This window comes from Cladosporium halotolerans (assembly GCF_011745625.1).
Source record: "Cladosporium halotolerans strain TM138-S3 chromosome Unknown Sca9, whole genome shotgun sequence".
Taxonomy (NCBI): Eukaryota; Fungi; Ascomycota; class Dothideomycetes; order Cladosporiales; family Cladosporiaceae; genus Cladosporium; species Cladosporium halotolerans.
This window is the reverse complement of record NW_027191460.1, coordinates 566,690-588,145: the sequence shown is the minus strand read 5'-3', so window position 1 is coordinate 588,145 and position 21,456 is coordinate 566,690. Positions and strand designations below refer to the sequence as shown.

Here is a 21,456-nt window from a genome sequence, read left to right as displayed (position 1 = left end):
ACTTCATTGCTCTACAGGAGTCGCTTGCTTCACTCTAAACTTCTGCCCCAGTACAACGTACTGCGCGAGCAGGATAGTCATCCGAAAGCTCGAAGCATCCCTCTCCTCGAAAGCCTTCCGGACCTCATCCTTGACCACACTCCACTCAATATACCCCAGTTGCTCAATGTTCTCACGGCTCACCAGCCTCGCCATAAGCTTATGCAACGGCCCACCAGCCGGCCACGACGGTGGTGCGGAGAAAGGATGCTTCTTCCGCTCGTAGAGCTCCTGCGTGATGAACGGCTTGCCCGCCTCGCGGAGGACCCACTTTTCAGTGCACTTGCGGGTCTCCGGGTGTAGCGCATTTTGACACCGGGCGGCAGTTTGTTCACGTATTCTGTCAGGTGATGGTCCAGGAACGGCGGTCGGGCTTCGAGGCTATGAGCCATTTCTACGCGGTCGGCCAGAGATGTGAGAATGGCGTTGCCAAGGTAGCCTTTCGTCCACAGGTACTCTGCGGTGTGCACCGGGTGCCAGGAGCTTGCCATCAGACTGCGGGCAATGCCGTTGACGTTGTTGGCGATGGCTTGTTGATGGTGGCATTCGCCGAACTGGCTGGTCCAGGGGCGGAAGATGTGGTTGGCGCTCGCTCCCATTGTGAAGAGGGTCGTGACGTTGTTGACCTGGCGGCTTGCGAGAGTTGTGGCCTTGCTCGCTTCTTTGACAGCAAACATATGCTGAGATGCTTTTTTCGCCTCCCGCCAGAGAGCCTCTCGGTCGGATTCGGGCAGGCTATTGCCCGGCCATGAGCTGTCAGCTTCCGCGAGGAAGTCAGGCAGGAATGCGGGATATCCAATGAAGTGTTCGTCGGCCCCTTCGCCCGTCAAGACAACTTTGACCCGATGAGCTCGTGGGGCGTCTGAAAGAACGTATTTGCCCACGAAGTTCAAATCAGGGAGAGCCTGCTCGCAGTGCCATGTAGCTGCCTCAAAATTGTCTGCGAGGACTTGTTCAGTGACTGATGTCTTGTGGAACTGTACACCAAGTGCCTCGGCTGACCGTCGGGCGATATCTATGATTCAAAGGTCAGCACAAGTAGTTTCGAAAGTAGCATACAATGTAAGGTGAAACGATTATACTGACCGAATTCGTCAAATCCACCTCCTCCATCGAAGCCAATGCTGTAGCAGTGAATGTTCTCCAATTGCTCCACATTACCGGACTGTTCACCTTTCTCTTTCATCAAGTGTTTGACCATGCCTGCGACAATCGAGGAATCGATCCCTCCACTGAGGAACACACCAACCGGTACATCGGCTCTTAGGCGCACACGAACAGCTTCAAGCAATCTTTCTCGGACGCCCATGATGAGCTCATCCTCCGTGCGGGTGTCAATTATATGCTGAGTCAGATGTCAGATGAATCACAGTTTTCCTTGCTGGTGATTGTTATGCTGACCTTGTCCGGATAACTCAGATCCCAATGAGGTTGATGATCCAGGTTCCCCGTGACATCGCAAGTAAAGTAGCAACCGGGTCGAATCTAGTAGAAGCATGTTAGCATCGGTTCGAGGGAGGGAACGTTTGATGAGTAGTTCAAACCTTCTTCACTCCCGAGAACATCGTACGCTGGTCGTGACTCCATCCTCGCTCCTTCATGCTGTTCACATCCCACTCAGGTTTCCAGCCGAGAGGTTCAAAGGCCTTCATCTCTGCCGCCACAAGCAACTGGCCATTGACTTGGGTAAAGTACAACGGCTTTTTTCCGTAGCGGTCACGAGCAGCAATAAACACCTTCAGCCTCGAATCGTACAGGCAGATGGCAAATTCTCCGCGCAAGTGTTCAAGGAAAGACAGTCCGTAAGTTTCGTAGAGTGCGATGACGATTTCGCAGTCACTCTTCCCTTTGAACTTGGCACCAGCATCTTTGATCAATTGTTCCGGATAAAGTCCGCGTCGTAAAGCTCTCCATTGACAACAGCGTGAACATTGCCGTTCGAAGAATGAAACGGCTGCTCGCCGTCAGGGCTCAAGTCGTTGATTGCGAGGCGTACATGTCCTAAGGCTACCGTCATTTGTCAGTGAGACTGCCGGAGCACTTCAAGGTTTCTCGATTCCGCACCGATTCTGCCATCCTCGCTTGACCAAGTCTTGCGTGCATCAGGGCCACGATGCTCTATGGCGTCGAGACTTTTGTCAAGCGGCGAGGATGCAGCACCCGCCGAATCACTCGCATCTCGTAAGCCTCTGACGGCAAGGTCTAACGCCTTTGGAGACAATGAGATGACAGCTGAGATGCCACACATCTCGTAGCACGGAAACGAGTGCCTTTGGGGTCACAATGGGAGAGTCAATTTACACAATATCGGCGTCCGGTATGGCCACGCTCCCATGAAGCTGTAACGGTTTGAATGAATATGAGCACACCTTACCGGACTCCCAGGATGAAGACTGCTCACATGTCACCTTCCAAAGCCCGCGTGTCCAATGCGCTACTAAATAACGTCATATGACAATGAGTCCCAATCGACATCTTCGTGGTCAGCCAGGGGCACTGGAGCGATCTTTGTCCAGAGGCCATCGTCCTTACGGCACGTTGACGGGCGGAACATCGTCTCTACGTTGACAGATCGTTTTCTTGCCGTGTGGCTTCAAGCAGGACCCTACCTATGGCATCAAAGCTTTCATACCGTGTAATCAATTTGTCACAATCCATAGTAAGTGAAACAGAACCTGAGGCCGCCTTTCATCATCATTTGAACATTCGTACGTTCATACACCTAGTAATGGCGGCACAGCACATCGTCTTCACCTTCGCTGGCCAAAGATTCCTTCCGGTCGAAGCAGGTCGAGATCTTCACCGCACATCCCAGGTCTTCAGGGATGCGGATCAATGAAATCGATGAGACGATAGAATTCTTACTGTAAGCCACACTGATTCCCGAGAGGGCCTACATACCGTTGAAGGAATACCTTGAAGAGGAAACTCTGCGCCCACCTCACGCCACGACCTCAAATCACTTCTCAGTTCGCGGCAAATTGACTGCACCTTCGGAGACGCTCGTCATCTTGAGTGCGCAGTATGCTCTCAGCAAACTGCTAGAGTCATGATACATCGTTCCGCGAAGCGTCTTGGCGTATTACCTTGGAGAGCTTGTCGCCGGCGAGACGACAGGATCCTACACATTGTCTGTCCTCCTCAAACTACTCAGTCGACGGGACAAATTTTTTCGAGGATCGTTGCGTCTGTCGAACCCATTAAGCAAGTGCTCGCCCAGGAGGGCATCTTGGGTGTGGTGGACACTGCATGCTTCGTTAGCCCCAACGTGTCTTGCATTGCGGGCGATGCACGATCAATGGACATGGCGAGGCAACCCATTTCCTTCAGGTGCGTAATAGCCATGGATCCAATCACTTGCGTATCAAGGTTACTAACAAGCAACAGCGGCTGGCATCGGTCAGCAGCAGCGACGTCTCGCTCATACGCAGACAGCGAGGTTCTGGCACCAGTTTCCATGGATGAGCAGAGACCGTGGTTTGATCAAGCCGTTGACAAGCACTTACCTGGCTCTACGTTGGGACTCAGAATGCTCCGACGCGCACTGTTGAACACATGAGCTTTGCGTGGCCATGACGCATTGGAAAGAGAGACATATGCTTTGGCCTGATTTTGGAAAGGCCTCACATCTGATCTGGGCTATATACCTCGCAAATTCATAGAGTCCTAGATTCTACAAAGCTTGCCAGACTGCAAGTTATATTCCCACTTATCACTCCCAACACCGGACAGAACGAAAAGACTCTGGTTCGGGTCGTACTTATGCTTGATCTGCAGCAACCTCTCGTAGTTCGCACCGTAGAAATCATGCTTGAAGTGAGTGTTGTACGGGTTGGCCTCGTTCATGTAAGAGCCCGAATCCGGAGCCCATTCGCGCCAAAGCTTCTCCTTGTGAGCATCAATCCACTCGGCATTTTCGGAAAGTGCAGTAGTGGGTGAGACGGTCGCGTTGGGCGAAGCGGATGCTCCACCGACGAGCAGGTGGAGGTATGCCGACTTCCAGGCTGGGAGGATGGCGCCGAAACGAGAGTCGGGTTTATTGATTACGCCGGGGCCTCCTGAAAGACCAATCGTCATGTAGGTCCCTGCCGTCTCGTTCTGGGCTACGAGAGCCCTTTCGAGATTGCTACGAAGCGTTGCGTGTGGAATTTCAAGGTGACGGCGACCAAGAAGGCGAGATGAAGAGATTCCTCCGGCGCCGGCCGTGTTGCTGCCTGAGATGCTGCTGCAGAATGTGCTGTAGTTGCCCACGTTGGATGCAGAGTAAGAAACACTCAGCGTGCTGTTGTCTCCTTGGGCGCGCATCTGATCGGCAACAGGTTTGATCAAACCGTCGAGACAGCTCTCGCTCATGTTGAAGCTCCAGATCGCGAATGTGGCGACTGCACCCTTGGTCTCAGATGGTGCGGAGGGATTGAATTTGCCGGCGGCTTCTCCAGAGGCAAGTGACATGGCTCCTGCAACACCTTGGTCCATCAGGTTCGGCAGGGCTTTGAATAGTACGGCAGCAGCATCCAACGATGCATTTTCGCCTGCCTCGTTCAGAGGCGCCAACATGATAGAGCCGAAGTTGACCGATTCAGGTGCTGTGAAGTGCATGATGACATACTCGGTGACGATGCCGTACTGGCCGCCCCCGCCTCCACGGATAGCCCAAAATAGGTCTGTGTTTTGACTGTCGTCCGCGATCAATACTTCTCCCGTAGGCGTTACGATGGTCATCTGAAGCACTTGCTGCGCTGCGAGGCCGTACGTGCTTGCCAAGGGACCATGGCCGCCTCCTTGAATGTATCCTCCGAGACCAACACTGGGGTCTTGGCCAGTTGTCACCACTCTGCCCTGGCTGAGGGCGAAATCGAGCACATCTCCCCAACCGTGACCACTTCCGGCGATGATGACGTCTTGTGTTGTATTAGCTGGTCCGGGCACTTTCCATGCAGTTTTTCTTTCAAGTCGTCGGAAATGGCGAGTCCAGATGGAAAGTGCAAATGCACCGCTCGAACTGCATTCCCAAGTCAGTTCAACAGATCAACCCAAAGGAATTGAAAAGAAAAATCCTCACCGGCCGTTCAGGTCGTGCCCGGTACCCTTGACCACAACTCTCACATCGCGATCAGACGCCCATCGCAAAGCCGTCGCAATTTGTTGCTCGTCCGTAGCATTTACGATGTAGGAAGGAAGCCCACCAAGCCGGCAGCCCTGGACCTCAGTGTAGCCAGAAGCAGTCGGCGGCACGCAGGAGTTGTTCGCAAAGATCCATGCGCCGATGGACTCGGGCAAAGACGCGTGGAAGACGCTGGAGCTCCAGTTGGACTCAACAGTCTGGCAGGAGAAAGGCGAGTCGTAGTTGCTGCCGTTCCAGCAGGAAGACGCAACCGGCGAAGTCGAGATGAGCGCTCCGTTGATTGATTCGTTCAAAGCAGCCCATTGCGTTGATCGAGGCCAGGTTGACTCAAGGGGATTGGCCTTGCATTGCGGACGTTCGATCGAGGCAAGAGCCGTCAAAGGAAAAGCGCCAAACGCAGCCAAGCGAAAGATGAACGCCGGAACCATGGCGAATGGACTGAACGGAATCCGAGCACAAAGAAAGCAATGAATTGATGCTCGTCGTCGAGCGACTGATTGAAAGGGAATGAGGGAGATGGATTTTGCAAATACATCACCTGCTCTTTATATCAGGGTATTGTCAAACCTGAATATCCGACTATGGTCGTGCGCCGTATTCTGTACGTGCTTCGGATGTCGTACGCCACACCGTATGAAATACGGGCTTCAGAGAGGGGCCGCGCACGACGCATGTAAAATTTGACTTTTGATCGGTCTTCGCAAAGAGATATTCACTTTTATGAACGAATAGGCTCATATTGATATTCTCGGAGACTCGACGGTGCATATTGAAAAATATCGGATGTTATTAGTGCGGTGTACCTGCAGCTCTCGTGATATATCAGCAGGGTCTATCAATCCCTATGTGTACATGATGACATTCGAAACCAACGACACTTATCCTAGAACCAATCGGAATACTGTCCAAGAACCTCACCAGCTCTAATCTCGTCGTGGATGCCGCTCAATTTATCGAAGTGACTCGCCATCTTGAGTCCGCGGAGTCTCTCGGTCTCCATGTGATCCCACGTCCAGTCCTCGTCCTCATCGACCTCACCATTGATCATTTCTCCATTTCCAAGCTTCGAGCTCACCTCCGCAGCGATCTGCTCCGGACCTTTGACAGCACCGTCCGTAGCCGGCGTGCCGTCAGTCGCAGGCGTGGGCACAACCGAGTCCTCCGTCCTTGGCGGCAGACCAACACCCGCAGGCCTCTTCGGCAGCAACCTCGAGCGCTCAAGGATGATCTCCGGGTTGACCGTAAGCCTGCCCTTCTTGACGACATAGCGGGCAATACTCGTGGCGAAAACATGTTTCTTCAAATCCTCCTCGTCGCTCTTTTTCTTCTCGCCTACGCCCTTGCCTTTCTTCCAAGGCTGCAGAATGTACGAGTCCGGCTTGATCGCGCCCTTCTTGACCACATGCGACACCAGGTACATCCACTTCCTGTCCCAGCTCAGGATCCGCGTGTAGACCTCGAAGCGCTGCAGCGGCGCGATCTCGCGGTGGAAGAAGCACCCGATCGCGCCAAGCGCAACGTAGTATTTACCCTTAGCCGCGCACACCTCGGCCGGGAGGCCCTCCTCGTCGCCGGCATTCAAGCGCTGGAGGCCTGTGCGAATGACACTGCCCATGTAGTGGGCCCGCGAGACGTCGAGATCGGCAAAGTAAGTTGAGTTCGACTTGTGCAGGTTGTAGTCGCAGTCGTAGGGGGTGTTGAACGAGGAAGTGATCATGGGTGCGAAGAGGTCTTTTGGCGTCCGTTCATGTTTCTGCAGGAAGATCTGGTAGATCAAGCCTTTGAATACACGCCACTGTTGTCGGGAGAATGGTCAGTCCTTGCTCTCCTTGATGTAAATGCGTTTTTCTACCGGGGAAAAAATGGGGGACTTACGTGCCAAACAAATGGCAGATTCTTGACATTCAGCAGCGCAAAAGCGGCTGCCAGTAGCCACAACATCTTGCCTGTTATCCTTCCGCTCAACAGATGTGCTACTCGGTGTCGTAGAGAGGGAACTCCAGCGATGGCCGCCAGGCTGGCTCCGACGCTGAGAGTCCCCGCCATCATCGGGAGACGCTGAACCGCCGACATGGTGGGGCGCGGATGAAATTAAGAATTACAGTCAGGTACTATGTGGAAGGAATTGCGAGAACAGGAAGGGCATGATGGAATGTGAATAGCCAAGGGAGCCGCGCCCCTTAGTGTTCTTGTCGACACGGTGGGCTTCAGTGTCCGCGTTGTCGAGTCTTGGAGCCAAACATTCTGAGCCGAGGCACGGAGTCGTCTGATCCCGATGAGGCTGATGTTGCAGAGCCGCATGCATGTGACACCACAGGCGGGATTCTTGGAACGCATTTCTCATGCAAGCAGGAAATAATTCATCGTAACGAATGGTTAATCAGGTCCTGTGGGAGCATGACATTCTTTGGCCCTTTTTCGCCATAGGTGCATACTTGTTGATCGAGCATGACATATGGTTTACCAAAATAGCAGGCAGAACGGAAAAAGAGTACCGCTATGTTGGTAATAAGATGCATCATAATTTTATCGTGCCATGCTGGCTTCTACAGCGCCATGCCATGCTATTTTACACACCCGGTCCACGTCGATGGCTCGTGATCAACTAGTTGCCCTCAAGCTTGCCAACGCACTCCTTCATCTCCTCATCGGAATAGATGCGGAAACCCTTGTCCTTGGTGATGCTTGAAAGTTGCACGTTCTTGGCGTCAAGCTTCTCCTCCATGACCTGCTTGAGGGTGCGAAGAGTGAGTGTCTCTGCCTCCTGAAGGGTTAAGCTCCTGCAGAGGAGTATTAGCGGAATGTGCGTAAGGAATCGGAGAAGGCTATCATACTTGTGGTACTCGTTTACGAGCTCAGCCTGTGCACCTTCCGAACCGGAGCCGATAGCTTTCGCGTCATAGCGGTAGAATGTGCCGGACGGCTCTGCGTGGTAGCTGTGCGATAATGTCAGCCTCTCACATTGCAATCTAATCGCGCATCTCCAGCCACTTACAGCGAAGGACCGTCCTCGTCCCAGCCTCCGATGAGAAGAGCGACACCGAAAGGCCTGGACATTATGCTCTCCTCTCCTTCCGCACCCTCACCGAATCTCAGCGCCAGATCACATATGCTCTGCGTGCAGCTCTCAACAGACAGAGGCTCGGCGTAGTTGAAGGCGTGTGATTGCGAAGTAACACTGCGCTCCTGTCAGCCGCCGAATCATGATACCCTTGCTCTTGCCAACGTACCGTGCGTGCTCAATCAGTGTCCTGCTGTCAGCCTGCAGACCAGAGATGGCGCAGCCGATGTGTTTGTCAATCTCAACAATCTTCTCCACGGAGCTCGTCTCCAAAAGCGTGCTTGTCACTCTCTTCTCCACACCAAGAACAACACCCTCGCTAGTCTGGATTCCGATCGCGGTACTGCCAAGCTTGATGGCCTCGAGGGAGTATTCGACCTGGAAGAGACGGCCTTCGGGCGAGAAGGTGCTAGCGAAGTGTTAGAGAGCTAGGGCGGTTCGTTTGGGTGTTTGTACGTACTTGATGCCGCGATCTGGAAGACATGAAGAGTCAGCAAAATGTGTACTTGAAAGGGGTGCATGCCGTGTGCTGGTAGCGCAAAGACTGCAAATGGGCAGCGCGATAAATGCTCATGCGAGACAATGAACATACCATACTCAGATCGTGCGATGAACATGATGGCGGTCGGGTTTCCTGTGGTCGATTTGAATAGGCTAAATCGATCACGTGGCTTGCGCGATGACTATGAGCTTTGAAGGAGGAGTCGAATGGAGAGACAGTGGTTTGGTGATATTAGCCCAGAGGTGTTTCAAGCGGCGCGCATGTGTCTCCAGGCAGAGCTGCGGTGTCGTCAACTGGGAGCTCCGGCGGCGGCTCTGCGGGTAGATCCACGGCCGTTGCCGCCGGACGCGCCGCGCTTGCCTTTTGTTTGGCGCACGCGTTCCCCGCGATCGTCTGGAGCTGGCGCAAGCCCAAGTTGAGCAACACCATGCGTGAAGCGGACGAGGCATTATCTTGACGACTTGGACTACTGGTATACTTGGGCAAGTGGCATGACAACGCGGGTCAATGGCCTCCAACCCGCCATCTCGCGGTGCATCAGTCGCCGAACGACGGGCTTCGGCTGCCCTACGTCAACAGCAGTCCCGCCCAGCCAGCGCTGCACATGACCGACTACGAAACACATCCGGCGACATAAGCAGGTCTGGATCACAGTCGTCGCATACTCGCAAAGCCACTACGACCACCGAGACGTCTACGAGGCGACGGGTTCTAGAGCAAGAGGCTGCTATCAGACGCACGAAAACCCCACTGCAGACCGCCCAGTCACAGGAAGAGCCCAGACGAAGTCCGCGACCTGATGTTGAGGCAAAGAGAAAGTCCCTGTCGAAGCAGCCTGATCCAGCTGCGCAAACACTGCCTCAAACATGGAGTCCGACTGCTACACTACTGGCTCCTGCGCCCAACCAGGCACCTTTGGCCAGTCGTGTTTCGATTCCACCACAAGCCAAACATGCGCCCACAAGCTTGAATCCCGCGTCTATGATGGGGTTGGGTCTGGAAGAACAGGAACGAGCACTGATCGATGATTTGTTATTTGTGCTATTGGGCTTCGAGGGACAGTATATCTCTTTCTCTTCGGAGGCCAACCGCGGCCAAGAGCCGTACGATCCATTCGATGAGAAGAGCCGTCTCACTGGGCCGGATTACACGATAGCATCTGGAGTGGATCCTAGTTTGCGGGATCTGGCAATGCAAGTTCTGCGTACTGCAACACACGCATTGGCTCTGGAGGCTTTCTGTGAGGTAATGAGCCGAAACGACTATGGCAGTGTCAGTCACGCCTTGTGCGCAGCGATCCGGAGGTTGCAGAAAGACTTCCTAATTTTGGTGGCTCAACTGGAAAATCAATATCTAAACAACAGCGGATTCAGCCTGCATCAAATGTCACTGTACCTGAAGAAGAGCGCGCACGTCATGTCTCAGCTTTACACTCTGGCACAGGAGGTTTTGACAGAGAACGCATTGATCGGCGACCCGATCGAGGATGAAGATGAAGATGACGATGAAGACGAGTTCGAAAACGTATTGGCATCTCTCAAAGAAGGGCCTGGAGCATCTTCTAAGGGCAAGAAATCGTGCATTGGCGGCGCCCTGCTGTCTCTTCTGACGAAACGATTACAAGCTCTAAGTGGCGACCCACAAGCGAAAGATCTACTTTCCACGCTGCTCAAAGATGCCTCGAAGCCTTACGTACGCATGCTGAACGAATGGCTACATCACGGAAACGTAAAAGATCCACATCAAGAGTTTATGGTCAAAGAAGCCAAGTCTATCAAACGCGAACTGCTTGAGCAAGACTACACCGATGAGTATTGGGAGAAGCGTTACACTCTCCGACCAGAACTGGTACCTCCTCAGCTGGAAGGCGTCAAGGAGAGAGTGCTGCTCGCAGGAAAGTACTTGAACGTAGTGCGAGAATGTTCCTCTGGCGCGACCTTCTCTACGACCTTCAATACTGATCTTACATCCACCACTGGCATTCCGCATGACATTTTCGATCTGAACTTTATCTCTAATGTCAACCAAGCGTACACCGACGCAAACGCAGCTCTCATGCGCCTGTTGCTCACCACCCATCAGCTACCGCAGAGACTCAACAGTTTGAAGCACTACTTCTTCCTCGATCGCTCGGACTGGTTCACATATTTCCTCGAGCTGTCGCAATCGGAGCTTCGGAAGAACGCCAAGTCAGCGAACGTCGGCAAGTTGCAGTCTTTGCTAGATCTGGTGCTGCATACACCGGGCTCAGTCGCCTCTGAAGATCCGTTCAAAGAAGATGTCAAAGTAAACATGGCCGACACTGGACTTGTAGGATGGCTCATGCGTGTCGTCAACGTGCAGGGCATGGACGCTGATACTACAAATATGAACAACAGCTACACGCATGCTGCGGAAAGCGTTCACGGCAAGGACGAGAAAGAGATCTCAGCACACGAGGCACTGACCCTGGATTTTGGGGTGCCTTTCCCATTATCGTTGATCATATCCCGTGTCACGTTGACACGGTACCAATTGCTGTTTCGATACCTTCTTAGTTTGAAGCATCTGGAAGGGCAGCTGATAAATTCATGGTGTGATGCGGGAGGTATTGGTACGGCGAAGCGGGATTTGAACGGCAGCAGAGGTAGCGGGCCTGTGCGAGATGTTGGTGTATGGAGAAGGAAAACAGGCAACCCAAAGATTGAACTTTGGAAGAAGAGAGCCTGGTGTCTAAGGTATCCGATTGGCATAATCTACGTCGTCAAGACCTTACTGACCGATGTTGTGAACAGGTCGCGTATGCTTATCTTTGTACAACAGCTCCTCTACTTCTGCACATCGGAAGTGATAGAACCCAATTGGCGAGCATTCATGAGCCGCCTTCATACGTCGGACGACGATCCAGAAGCCAGCAACGACAAGGGGGCTGCTCCCAACGCTCCGAAACGGACTGTTGACGAGCTGATGCAAGACCACGTTGACTTCCTGGCCACCTGCCTGAAGGAGTGCATGTTGACCAACAGCAAGCTACTCCGAGTGAGTTGACTCGCATCAATCGATCTTCGTCACCGTATCACTGACTGTACTATAGATCAACTCGAAGGTCACAGGCACTTGCGCACTCTTCGCCAACTACACCGCCAGTCTGACTCGGTATCTCGATCAAGCCTCCGGCAACGTCGAGACAGTCGACGATGAGAAGCTTAAGAAGCTTTTCTCAATCCTTCAACAATACGAGCAGCACTTCTCGAGGCATCTGAAGATTCTGCTTGACGCGTTGAATTATCTCGCCGCTACCGAGACCGTTGGTTTCTTGGGTCTATGCGCCAGACTCAGCATGGCTGCTGAGGGTGGACCAGATGGCAGGCCCGGTCCTGGAGCTGGTGTTGAGGGGCTTCAGTGATTGTCGAAATCGTTCATTGATGAGAAGCGTATTGACGAATGTCCATGATGATGATACTATTCCGCCAACGAACACTACGTGTTTCGAACGATTACCACGTATTGACGAGGCTCAGCTCCATCCACACAAGGTTCCCAAACACAATGGCGCAAGCTCAGATGCCCGCTCCAAGCCAGCTTTGCACGTAATCGTTTCAATCACTAGTGGGGTGAAGCCGAGACTTTCCCTCTCCCCAGAGCACTGAAGCCCAGCGAGTCCCTGCATGTTCGAGACCATCCCATGAAATTTCATGCCCGCAGTCAATAACGACCTGTCCGATCTCTGTCCATACTCTTCCTGACCGAATCTTGGCTCCGAGCTCGTTATCATGAGGAGATTGACGCCTGAGTTACGCCACAGCGGGGCAAACGTATCAGGCCACTGCTCAGTCAGCGCTCTGCAACTCTAACCTGTACCTGTACCTTTTGGCCAGAAATCCCATGTTCACCGCGAAAGCAAGATATGGCGTTACGCATCGCTTGGGTGCCTGGAGCATGACTGTCAGCTCTGTAGTTTGTATGCCGAGCTTACAAAGCTGCGCTGAAAACGTGCGATCACATGTCTAGCTGTCTGTCTTCCTAGACGCCAGAGTGCATATATAAGTGTATTGGATCTGCCTCTGTCCGTCATTGAATAATCTCTTCACCGTCTAATCCTTTGAGCATCCCGTTGAAACATCATCTACCACAATGGCCAAACTCATCGTCGTCTGCGGCGCTACTGGCGGTCTCGGTGGCTCCGTAGCCCGCCGTATGCTCACAGACGGATGGAAAGTCCGTGCCATCACCCGCAACAAGGAGTCTGCTGGCGCCAAAGCACTCCTTGAAGCCGGTGCGGAACTTGCTTCCGCCAACTACGACCATGTATCGTCCTTGAAGACTGCTTTCGAGGTCAGCGTTGCCAGCTGATACACTCTCGATTTGTCCTTACTTACATCATGTAGGGTGCGAATGCTATCTTCGGCGTCACCAATTTCTTCGAGTACATGTTCGACAACGGAGCCAAGGCAGCAGAGGAGAAAGAAACTCAGCAGATCGTCAACATAGCGACTGCCGCCAACAGCATCCCCACTCTAGAGCATTTGATCCTGCACACCCTACCGTCAGCCGAAAAGCTAGCAGGTCCGAAATATGCCGTGCCTCACATGGACGTACGCTTTTCTTGAAAAAATTGCAGCCTTTTTCCGGAATGGCAAGCTAACCACCTCTCAGAGCAAAGACAAAGCCGCCGACAAGATCAAGGCTGAGCTCCCAGACTTAGCAAAGAAAACGACCTTCCTCTGGCTCGGCATGTTCGCAAGCAACTTCTGGGCCTTCCCAATGATGATCCCGACCGAGCTCGTGAGCACCCCTTCCCTTCACTGAGAACCCCCTCCCATCTCGTTTCCCAACTAACGCCACCTTCCAACCCAGCCCAACAGCACCGGCTCGCACGTCTACCTCCAACCCATCCCCGCCTCAACCCCCATCTACTACGCAGGCGACACCGAAACCAACACCGGCGCCTTCGTCTCCGCGATCCTGGCCAAACCGCACATCAGCACGCCCGCCAAGTACGCCTTCGTCTACACGGAGCAAGGCCCCTTCAGCGAGTACTTGCAAGCCTGGAAAGACGCCACGGGGAAGCGGGCGACGTTCGTGCAGATCTCGAGGGCGGAGTATGAGGATCTGTGGGGCAAGGAGATTGGTGGAGAGCTGGCGATGATGCTGGAGTCGTTTGCGATGGAGAGCGATTGGGGCAAGGCACACAAGGGGCATGTGATTACGGCGAAGGATTTGGGGATTGCGGAGGGAGAGTTGGTGGGTGTGAAGGATACGTTGATTAGGGAGAAGCATAGGTTGTGATGTTTGTGGTTTTTGACTTTTGTTTCTCTAACGTTTCAACTTGTCTCCAGACTTGACTTTTATTTGCTCGTCGTTGCTCCAAAATGCAGTTCATTTGCCAAATTGATCATGTCCTCATGTACAGCATATCTCGAATTCTAGCATCTCTCTCAGCTCCCTCATTTATGCTTTGACGGCGCTCCACGTCCGCTCTTAATGCACTGCAATGCTCCTCTAACTTTCTATCAACAACCACGGGCAAGATCCACAATTGCATCCACCTCGTGCACAAAAACAAAAGAAATCTTAATCGACGTCACCCATCGGCCATGCAAACCTCATCCCTCGCCCTCATCATCGAATATTCATATGTCTCAACGCCTCCGCGCCCCAATCCTCACTCTCGCCGCTCGCCCGATTCGCAACCCTCAGCCCGCCGCCCCCATTCAAACCCTGCGGCACTTCAACCGGCGACCCGTCCCCATCGTCATCGTCATAGTAATTATACTTTTGCGGCTGCCGGCCCTGCTGCGAAGGCAGCAGCTGGCGGTCTCCCTGCGCCACGCCGATGGGCTGCGCGTGGTGCGGCTGCGGCGAGGACGGCGCGGCGCCCGCGGCCTGGTAGCCGGGATTGAAGTCGAAGCTGGAGATGTCAGGGAGGGGAGAGCCGGACGATGATCGGTTGGAGTTGAGGGGCGGCGGGTGCAGGCTTTCGGTGTCGTGCATCGTGTAGCGCTGGGGCGAGTCGGAGTCGAGGTTGCCCGGCTCGACGGGGGAGTAGTCGAGGGTGGTGTTGAGGGAGTAAGGGTCTGGGCGCTCGTTGGTCGGGGTGTCGTCGTTTGCGCGGTCGAAGTCTGAGAGGCCGGGGGAGCTGATGCGGCGCTGCTGGGCGAAGGCTGCGTTCGTTTCGACGGCCAAGTAGTCTTGCGAGGGAACGGGCTCTTCGACTAAGGGCATTTGGGCGATGCTTTCTGTGTGTCGGAGGGAGCTGCCGCCGCCGAGGTTGGAGACGCCGCTCTGTCGGAGACTGCGAGCGCCTGTACGGCCGCTTTGCGCGCTGCCTCGTCGTGCCATGCCTTCTTCTGGTACAACAGTGCCCACACTGCCTTCGGCGTCTGGGTCGCGGATGCTGAACTGGGCAATGGTGCGCATCTTTCTGCTCACCCAGGATGCGAGGATCTTACCACGCTGCTTCTCGCCGAGACGGGAGCGAGGGAAGTCACCAAGGGCGACGAAAGCGACAATGTCGAGGACGAGCTGGTGTTCGTTCAGAACGGAGTTAACGATGACGGGGACGAGAGAAGCGAGGAAGGCTCGCGTGCGGACTTCGGCAATGAGCACGAGAAGAGACCCGGCTTGGAAGATTGCACTGTGGTATTTCGTTAGCATGATCGTCACGTAACGCAGAGACTTCGAAAATCTTACCATCCGCCTCTCACGAGCGCCCGATGACACCTTTCCACGCTCGACTCTACGTCCATCGGGAAGTGTTGTAGCCCGTTAACTTCGAAAGTCTCACCAATGCTACCAAGCACGAACAGCACCTGCATCTCCACCATGTTGCCCCCAGGACCAATCGGCCTGCTAACGCTATGCAAGAAACCAAGGTCACCTGTGCGAACATATCTGACACCAGGATCGCCGTCGACAGTGCGTCCATTGAAGCGTTCGGCATCAAAAGCGTCCCGCGATCCATAGAACGAATGCGCATTCGCCTCGGACTGAACCCAAATCTCACCGTATTCACCCACAAGGCAAAGCGAATTAGTCTCCGGGTTGACAATGCTGATCTGCGTGCTGACCGGCACCATTCCCGAATCCTGCAGCTTGAGCGCAAACGGTTCTTGGTCAGGATCGACAGCAACGACAAGTCCGCGGCGCAAGCTCGACGGGTCGAGGTAGATCTCGATGGGCTCGATGCACATGTAGCTGCGGCTGGCGACCATGGGATTGAGGACGTGGCTGTAGATGGTGTTGATGGCGGTGCGGTCGAGGCCGCTCTGGCCGAAAGCGACGCGGACCTTGTCGTAGACGTCCATGCGCGGGCGCTGCTCGGTGGAGATCATTAGGTTCTTGAGCTCGTGCAACGAGGCATTCTTGCCGGCCGAGTGCGCCATAGCGTGGTCGAGCATTTGTGCGGTCGCGTAGGTGTCTTTGATCTTGTAGCGGGACAGGGTTTGAAAGAAGAGGTTGGGGTTGCCGGCGAAGTCGACTGGGGAGACAAGGTAGGTTGGTGTGGCGAGGAAGATGCCCATCATGCAAGTGTGCAAGAAGCCGAGACCCATCGTGCTGCGAACACATCCTAGCACAGGGCGAGTCGAGGTCATTTGGCAAGTCTCTTTCTGAACCTTACACAGAGCCATGATCGTGTCGTGTCCCAGCTGTACAGCGATTCGTCTCTGATCCGGCGACCAGTACGTCCAGATAATGACGGGATAGCCAGGTTGAATCCAAGCTGGCCGAATCGTGAGTCCAAGTTCTCTGCAGCCATGCGATTGCTTAGGCGGCTTCGTAGTGTTGTACGTAGGCGGGATATGCAGCTTCAAAATCAAAGCAGACTGCTTGAGGTGCTGGCTGACCGTCTTCTGCTTCAGCAACGAGTCCACGTCCGCATTGACAAGAATAGCCTTGATCTTGAAATCCGCCATCATATGCAGCAGCGCCGGCGCGTCCTCGCTCAGCCTGTTCGAGTCCAGCGGCGCCATGGGGACGGCAATAGCTCCGAGGCAAATACAGGCGTGCACGGCGAAAACAAAATCTTCAGAATGTGTGTACATCAGCAGAAGGTGATCACCAGGCTGCACACGGACCTTGTTGCGCAGGTACATCGCCACGCCCGCAACCTTGAGGTCGAACTTCTTCCAATTGACGCCTTTGCCTTCCCTGCCGCGGCCGTCGATCGTGCAGTATGAAAGCTCTTCGGCTTGCCGAGAGACGCGCCACTGCATGAGATCGTGGATGTTGCTGAACTGGTTCAGGGGCGTGCTTGTCCGGTCGTCGATGACGACTTCTCTGTGGTCGACTCCGGAATACTGCTTGTCTGCATGCAGCGCAAGCATATCTTGTCGCACTTGACTGGCGAGTGGGCTCCAAATGCCGCCCGCTGGATCGTCGCCGAGGGGAAGGTTTTGCACGGCACGCTCCACGCCGAACTTGACGTGAACGCAGGGAAGAGTGCCATTGTCGAACTCTTTGCGACAGAGCATGTTGCCGATATCTCTACGCCCGTTCTTGATAACGCGAGGCAAAGTGTTAGGCGCCGTCATCATCACGCAGTAAACTCGCAGATGATGTTCCTGATAAAGCAGTTCCATAACCCTCTCGCTCAAAGAATCGAGGAAAGGAATGTCGAGCTGCCGCGGTGGACCACCGGTAGTAGTTGGCGCGGTGCTCGCTGCTTGCGTCTCAATCAGAATGATGGGCAGGTACTCGCCGTTGACGTGCGCGTCGAAAGCCGAGCAATCATAGATCTTGGGCACGGTCTTCATGATGCTGACGACCAGGTGCTGCACGAAGAAGTAGCGGTGCTCCAGCTCTTGCACGCCGTGCTCGACCCACTCGACGCGCTGTCGTATTCTGTCTTCGTAAAGACCCAGCACGTAGATCTTGCCTTCGATGATGCATCCCAAAAGACCAGTGCGCAGGAACTCCGGCTCTACCAAGACCGGTGTGGGACTGCCGTCGACGAATCGATACGGTCTCGCATGGAAGATGGTCTCGGTGTGTTTAGGCAGCGCCCAGAACCCGCCCGAGAGCGAAGGAGAATCTACCCAGATCTCACCGACCGTGAATGGCGGGCATAACAGATTAGTCTCCGGGTCGACAAGCGCCATAGTAGCGTCAGGCAGCGGATAGCCAAACGCGCCCGCGCGGATGGTCCCCGGCTCGTTCGCCCTTTTCCTCACTTCGTCTCCGAGAGCGAGCACGACGACCTCGTTCGTCTTCAAGCTCTCCTTGTCGAGCAGCACCTCGCTCAAATCGGTCTGCTGCTTCGTCTTGGCCCTCTTCCTATCGCTGTTGGCGCCGCTGAGCAAGCTGCTGTAGCCATTGCCAGTCTCGGGGTTGTTCGCCCCGCCGTCGTCGCTATCACCATCCGTCTGGTCGCCCATCGAAAGCGGGCATCCCATCCTCTCCTCGCCACCCAGCCAATCCCGCATCGAGATAATCATACCGCCATGCTCAGGCAAGCAAAGCATCGGCGCCACCAGCTCCCTAGCACGCGTATTGCGCATCGGCCTCAGCCACCGATCCGCCAAAATCTCATGAAACTCCGCGTCGACCGTCAGCGAATCGATAAGGCAGAGCTTGACGGACGCGAAGTTCGGCTCCATGTTCTTCTTGAAATTCCGCGTGCTCATCGGGTCCTGCTGGTAGTTGTACGCGGCGCGCTTGAGCCCCGGGTAGTCGGCGGCCATGATCGTCGCCTTGTACTTCGTGATCAGGTGCGCGTACAGGCCGGCGGTGTCGACCGTCTTCGCCTCCATCCACACCGTCGTGTGCCCGCCGTAGACGCCCAGCAGCACGCCGAGGATCATGCCGACGCCCTCGCGCGGGTCGAGGTAGGAGAGGATGGTCTCGCTTTTGCTGGCTCGTGGGGCGACGAAGGAGCCGTCTGGGTTGCGCAGGCCGGAGGAGAAGGTGTCGTTGCTGGCTTGCGCGGGGATGGTCGAGACGATGGCGGACACGCAGGCCATCTGGTGCATGATGGTGCGGTGGCTGAGGACGACGCCGCGCAGGTCGCCGGTCGGCGCGCGCGAGAACTCGATATACGCCAGGTCGGGGACTTGCAGGGGCGCGGCGTCGTGGTTCTTCTTTGGGTGGAAAGAGCCGAACTCGTTCGTTTTCCACCATTCGACGCCTGTGGGCCATTTGAGTCGCTGCGCGGAGATGTCACGGTGGAAGGCCTTGAGGTTATTGTCTGTGGTGAGCGCCAGGTGCGCCTGTGTGGTCGTGAGCAGCAGGCTGAGTTTGTGGTAGTCGTCTACGTTGTTGATCGGTACCGCGACCACGCCAGCAATGAAGCATCCCATAAGCGCGATTACAAAATCAATGACCTCGGTGTCTCTGTACACGAGTGCGACCCGATCGCCGTGCCGTAAATTGGACTTGTCTCTGATCAACTGCGCAACCTTCTCGGCGCGCGACGTAAGCTTTTCCCAAGTAATCGACGCGGTCTCCTTGCCCTTCGAGTCTAGCACCCAGTACGCCGGCTGCCGCGCCTGCATCTTCCCTCGATGCCGCAGCACGGCGCCGAGGTTGTCGAACTGCGACATGGGCACGTTGCTATTATGCGGATCGTACACCGCAAATGGTACATCTCGCGGCTCGAGCGGCAACTGGTGCACCGGCGCAACCGTCGCAAGGTCATCCTTCCCATACAAAGGCGGCGGAATCGCCGCTGTAGGCGAAAACGCCTCTCCCTGCGAATACCGCTGCGGGCCCCCATAGCTCTCGTGCCGTGGTCGGTCGCCCATCTGCTGGCCAGTGAAGTCGGAGAAGTAGCCCTGCGAGTCCATCATCGTGCTGAGCCTGCTATTCCCGCCCGGCGGAGTCGTGGCCGCCCACTGACCCTGACCCTGGCCCTGCGCGTCACCCGGCGGCGCGCGGCCGTCCGGGCTGAACGCGTAGTCCGTGATGATCTCGGGCCCGTACGAGCTGCTGGGGCTCGCGGGCCTGTTGTCGCCGCCCGCCGTGCCGTACGAGCTCTGCCTCTGCGCCGGCGGCCGCATGCCCAGCTGCTGCGCCTGGAACCTCTGCACCTGGCTCGGCGGGCCGGGCTCGTAGCCTTGCTGCTGTGATCCGAATCCCTCCCCTCCTCCATTCCCATACGGCCCGCGACTTATACTCCCGTAACTGCCCACGCTCGCCGCGTCCGCCTCCTGCTGGCCCTCGGGCGCCAAAAGCCCTCCTCCCGCGCCCCCGTACGTCGACGCCGCCTCGCTGCCGGGGTGGCTGCTGTCGTCGGCGGAGTGCACGCGCAGGCCCGTGTTGAGGCGCTCGACCTGCGCGGGGCCCAGGAACTGCGACAGCAGCATGGTGCGGCGCTTCTCGTAGCCCTTGCGCGTGATGTCCCCTTCCTCCAGGTCGCGGTCCAGCTCGTCGAGCTGCGCCTGCAGCGCCGTGTTGGTGTCCGCCATTCTTCTGTGCCTCTTCGGGGAGATCTCCCCCTCCGGTTCGAATCCGAGTCCCTTGCGCCGGCGAGGCGGGCTGGTTCACATGGGGTGGCTACTGGCTGGCCGGGTGCGGAATGGCGATGGCGCGGGCGGGCATGCGCGCGCGCGCGAGGGTGTTGGCCGGCGGGCGTCTTCTCTATTACTATCTCCTCTTTACTGTCCGGTCGGAACCCTCTCGAAGCACAATCCGTCCAAGTCCCCTCTCGCGAGTCCAGTCGGCGACACAGCAGCGCGGGATTGAAAGCAGCCCAGGCGTCGCGTGGAGTCTGCAAGTCCGGTACCTGCGCAAGACAAGAGAAATTCCCGCCTTGGTGTTCGACTCTGCCGAAAAGCCACAATACTTAAAATCCAGGGAGAGGGAAAGATAGCGAGCGAGGTGTGCGTGAGGTCGAACCCTCCAGCACCCAAACCGACCGACTTGACACGAGACGTGCGTGCCGCGGGCACCCAAGCCGTCCCACACGCCACTTGCACATTGGTGGCCCAAGCGAGGGTGGGCCACGCGAAGCGCCGTTTGAACCTTGCCCTGGCTGCCGCACGAGACTGGTCAGAGGGTTGGCGAGGGGCCCCTGGGAAAGCACTGATGATGAAACAGAATCCGGGGATTTTTGCGTTTGGTGTCCTGCGGTGGTAATTAAGATCGATGGAGATATGTCCGGCCGTAGGGATCTGCTGATCGCGAACGGCGGGCATACCGACGGAATTGGCGTACCATCGAGAGGGGAGATTGCGAGTTCTGGTATACATCAGATGATGGGAAGAGAAGTGAGGTATGGGCCCCGCCGAGTAGGAACACAGTTGATCGAAAACCCATGGATCTTTTATGATGCCTCCCCAATCGGAACGTCGAATACCAAAGGCAAACGCTTGTCTCCTAGACCACTGTTCCGATCACTACCTAGACAGCTCTTCCTGGGTGGTACAAGAAGACATCGCCGGCGCTGAGAAGATCGCATAAGACCTGGATACTTCTCATCTTCGATTCGTACATCTGAACGGTACTCACTAACCCGCCGGTGGAAGTGATACCGTGCCCCCAAATTTTCCAAAGATACATCGGTTGTTTCCACAAGCGCACTACTCAATTCCATCTGATCATCTGGGTCACCAAAACCAAAGCTTCGGCAGCGTCAAAGCCACACCATCACAGATTGATTTTTGACGATGCAAGCACACCTCACTTGCTCGAAAGCTCAGGTATTCCTGTTCAATTAATCCTATGAAAAAGTATTCGGCGCGAAGCCCCATTCACTCAAACCCCGCATCTGTACAATTCCCCAACGAGAGAAAGCATGTAACTTTAGAAAAG

At 55.4% G+C, this 21,456-nt stretch overlaps 7 protein-coding genes across 7 annotated transcripts; 2 read left to right on the top strand and 5 right to left on the bottom strand.

Moving 5' to 3' along the window:
• Nucleotides 1–3: 3 nt before the first annotated feature.
• On the bottom strand, nt 4–2,287 carry WHR41_03650 (uncharacterized protein; the record flags this gene model as incomplete). The annotated part of the gene is made up of 7 exons (XM_069372256.1): nt 4–321; nt 375–1,054; nt 1,126–1,384; nt 1,441–1,524; nt 1,584–1,892; nt 1,958–2,046; nt 2,104–2,287. The coding sequence occupies 7 exons, from the start codon at nt 2,285–2,287 to the stop codon at nt 4–6; spliced, it is 1,923 nt and encodes a 640-aa protein (XP_069230726.1).
• Nucleotides 2,288–3,705: 1,418 nt separating this feature from the next.
• WHR41_03649 (uncharacterized protein) lies at nt 3,706–5,750 on the bottom strand (the record flags this gene model as incomplete). Its single annotated transcript, XM_069372255.1, has 2 exons — nt 5,102–5,750; nt 3,706–5,041 (listed from the first exon to the last, which is right to left on the bottom strand). Exons 1-2 carry the CDS (start codon nt 5,590–5,592, stop codon nt 3,706–3,708), a joined length of 1,827 nt encoding a protein of 608 aa, XP_069230863.1. The 5' UTR covers nt 5,593–5,750.
• A 151-nt stretch (nt 5,751–5,901) lies between these two features.
• WHR41_03648 (uncharacterized protein) lies at nt 5,902–7,385 on the bottom strand. The gene is made up of 2 exons (XM_069372254.1): nt 7,040–7,385; nt 5,902–6,959 (listed from the first exon to the last, which is right to left on the bottom strand). The coding sequence occupies exons 1-2, from the start codon at nt 7,235–7,237 to the stop codon at nt 6,048–6,050; spliced, it is 1,110 nt and encodes a 369-aa protein (XP_069230864.1). The 5' UTR covers nt 7,238–7,385; the 3' UTR covers nt 5,902–6,047.
• Nucleotides 7,386–7,769: 384 nt separating this feature from the next.
• pup2 (putative proteasome subunit alpha type-5) lies at nt 7,770–8,842 on the bottom strand (the record flags this gene model as incomplete). The annotated part of the gene is made up of 6 exons (XM_069372253.1): nt 7,770–7,944; nt 7,999–8,100; nt 8,160–8,342; nt 8,395–8,634; nt 8,686–8,698; nt 8,818–8,842. 6 exons carry the CDS (start codon nt 8,840–8,842, stop codon nt 7,770–7,772), a joined length of 738 nt encoding a protein of 245 aa, XP_069230749.1.
• A 284-nt stretch (nt 8,843–9,126) lies between these two features.
• On the top strand, nt 9,127–12,256 carry WHR41_03646 (uncharacterized protein). Its single transcript, XM_069372252.1, has 3 exons — nt 9,127–11,444; nt 11,502–11,745; nt 11,801–12,256. Exons 1-3 carry the CDS (start codon nt 9,235–9,237, stop codon nt 12,110–12,112), a joined length of 2,766 nt encoding a protein of 921 aa, XP_069230793.1. The 5' UTR covers nt 9,127–9,234; the 3' UTR covers nt 12,113–12,256.
• A 401-nt stretch (nt 12,257–12,657) lies between these two features.
• Nucleotides 12,658–14,156, top strand: WHR41_03645 (uncharacterized protein). The gene is made up of 4 exons (XM_069372251.1): nt 12,658–13,041; nt 13,095–13,301; nt 13,363–13,491; nt 13,564–14,156. Exons 1-4 carry the CDS (start codon nt 12,841–12,843, stop codon nt 13,993–13,995), a joined length of 969 nt encoding a protein of 322 aa, XP_069230860.1. The 5' UTR covers nt 12,658–12,840; the 3' UTR covers nt 13,996–14,156.
• A 172-nt stretch (nt 14,157–14,328) lies between these two features.
• On the bottom strand, nt 14,329–20,111 carry WHR41_03644 (uncharacterized protein; the record flags this gene model as incomplete). Its single annotated transcript, XM_069372250.1, has 2 exons — nt 14,329–15,343; nt 15,400–20,111. 2 exons carry the CDS (start codon nt 20,109–20,111, stop codon nt 14,329–14,331), a joined length of 5,727 nt encoding a protein of 1,908 aa, XP_069230861.1.
• Nucleotides 20,112–21,456: the final 1,345 nt, after the last annotated feature.

What these genes read in the sequence shown, in the direction of transcription:
- WHR41_03646 (XM_069372252.1), top strand. Translation starts at nt 9,235, where the DNA reads ATGGCCTCCAACCCGCCATCTCGCGGTGCATCAGTCGCCGAACGACGG. An exon ending in AAGAGAGCCTGGTGTCTAAG is followed by an intron (nt 11,445 to 11,501) that starts GTATCCGATTGG and finishes TGTTGTGAACAG; the next exon opens with GTCGCGTATGCTTATCTTTG. An exon ending in CCAACAGCAAGCTACTCCGA is followed by an intron (nt 11,746 to 11,800) that starts GTGAGTTGACTC and finishes ACTGTACTATAG; the next exon opens with ATCAACTCGAAGGTCACAGG.
- WHR41_03645 (XM_069372251.1), top strand. Translation starts at nt 12,841, where the DNA reads ATGGCCAAACTCATCGTCGTCTGCGGCGCTACTGGCGGTCTCGGTGGC. An exon ending in CCTTGAAGACTGCTTTCGAG is followed by an intron (nt 13,042 to 13,094) that starts GTCAGCGTTGCC and finishes TACATCATGTAG; the next exon opens with GGTGCGAATGCTATCTTCGG. An exon ending in TGATGATCCCGACCGAGCTC is followed by an intron (nt 13,492 to 13,563) that starts GTGAGCACCCCT and finishes CTTCCAACCCAG; the next exon opens with CCCAACAGCACCGGCTCGCA.
- WHR41_03648 (XM_069372254.1), bottom strand. Translation starts at nt 7,237, where the DNA reads ATGTCGGCGGTTCAGCGTCTCCCGATGATGGCGGGGACTCTCAGCGTC. An exon ending in ATCTGCCATTTGTTTGGCAC is followed by an intron (nt 6,960 to 7,039) that starts GTAAGTCCCCCA and finishes TCCCGACAACAG; the next exon opens with TGGCGTGTATTCAAAGGCTT.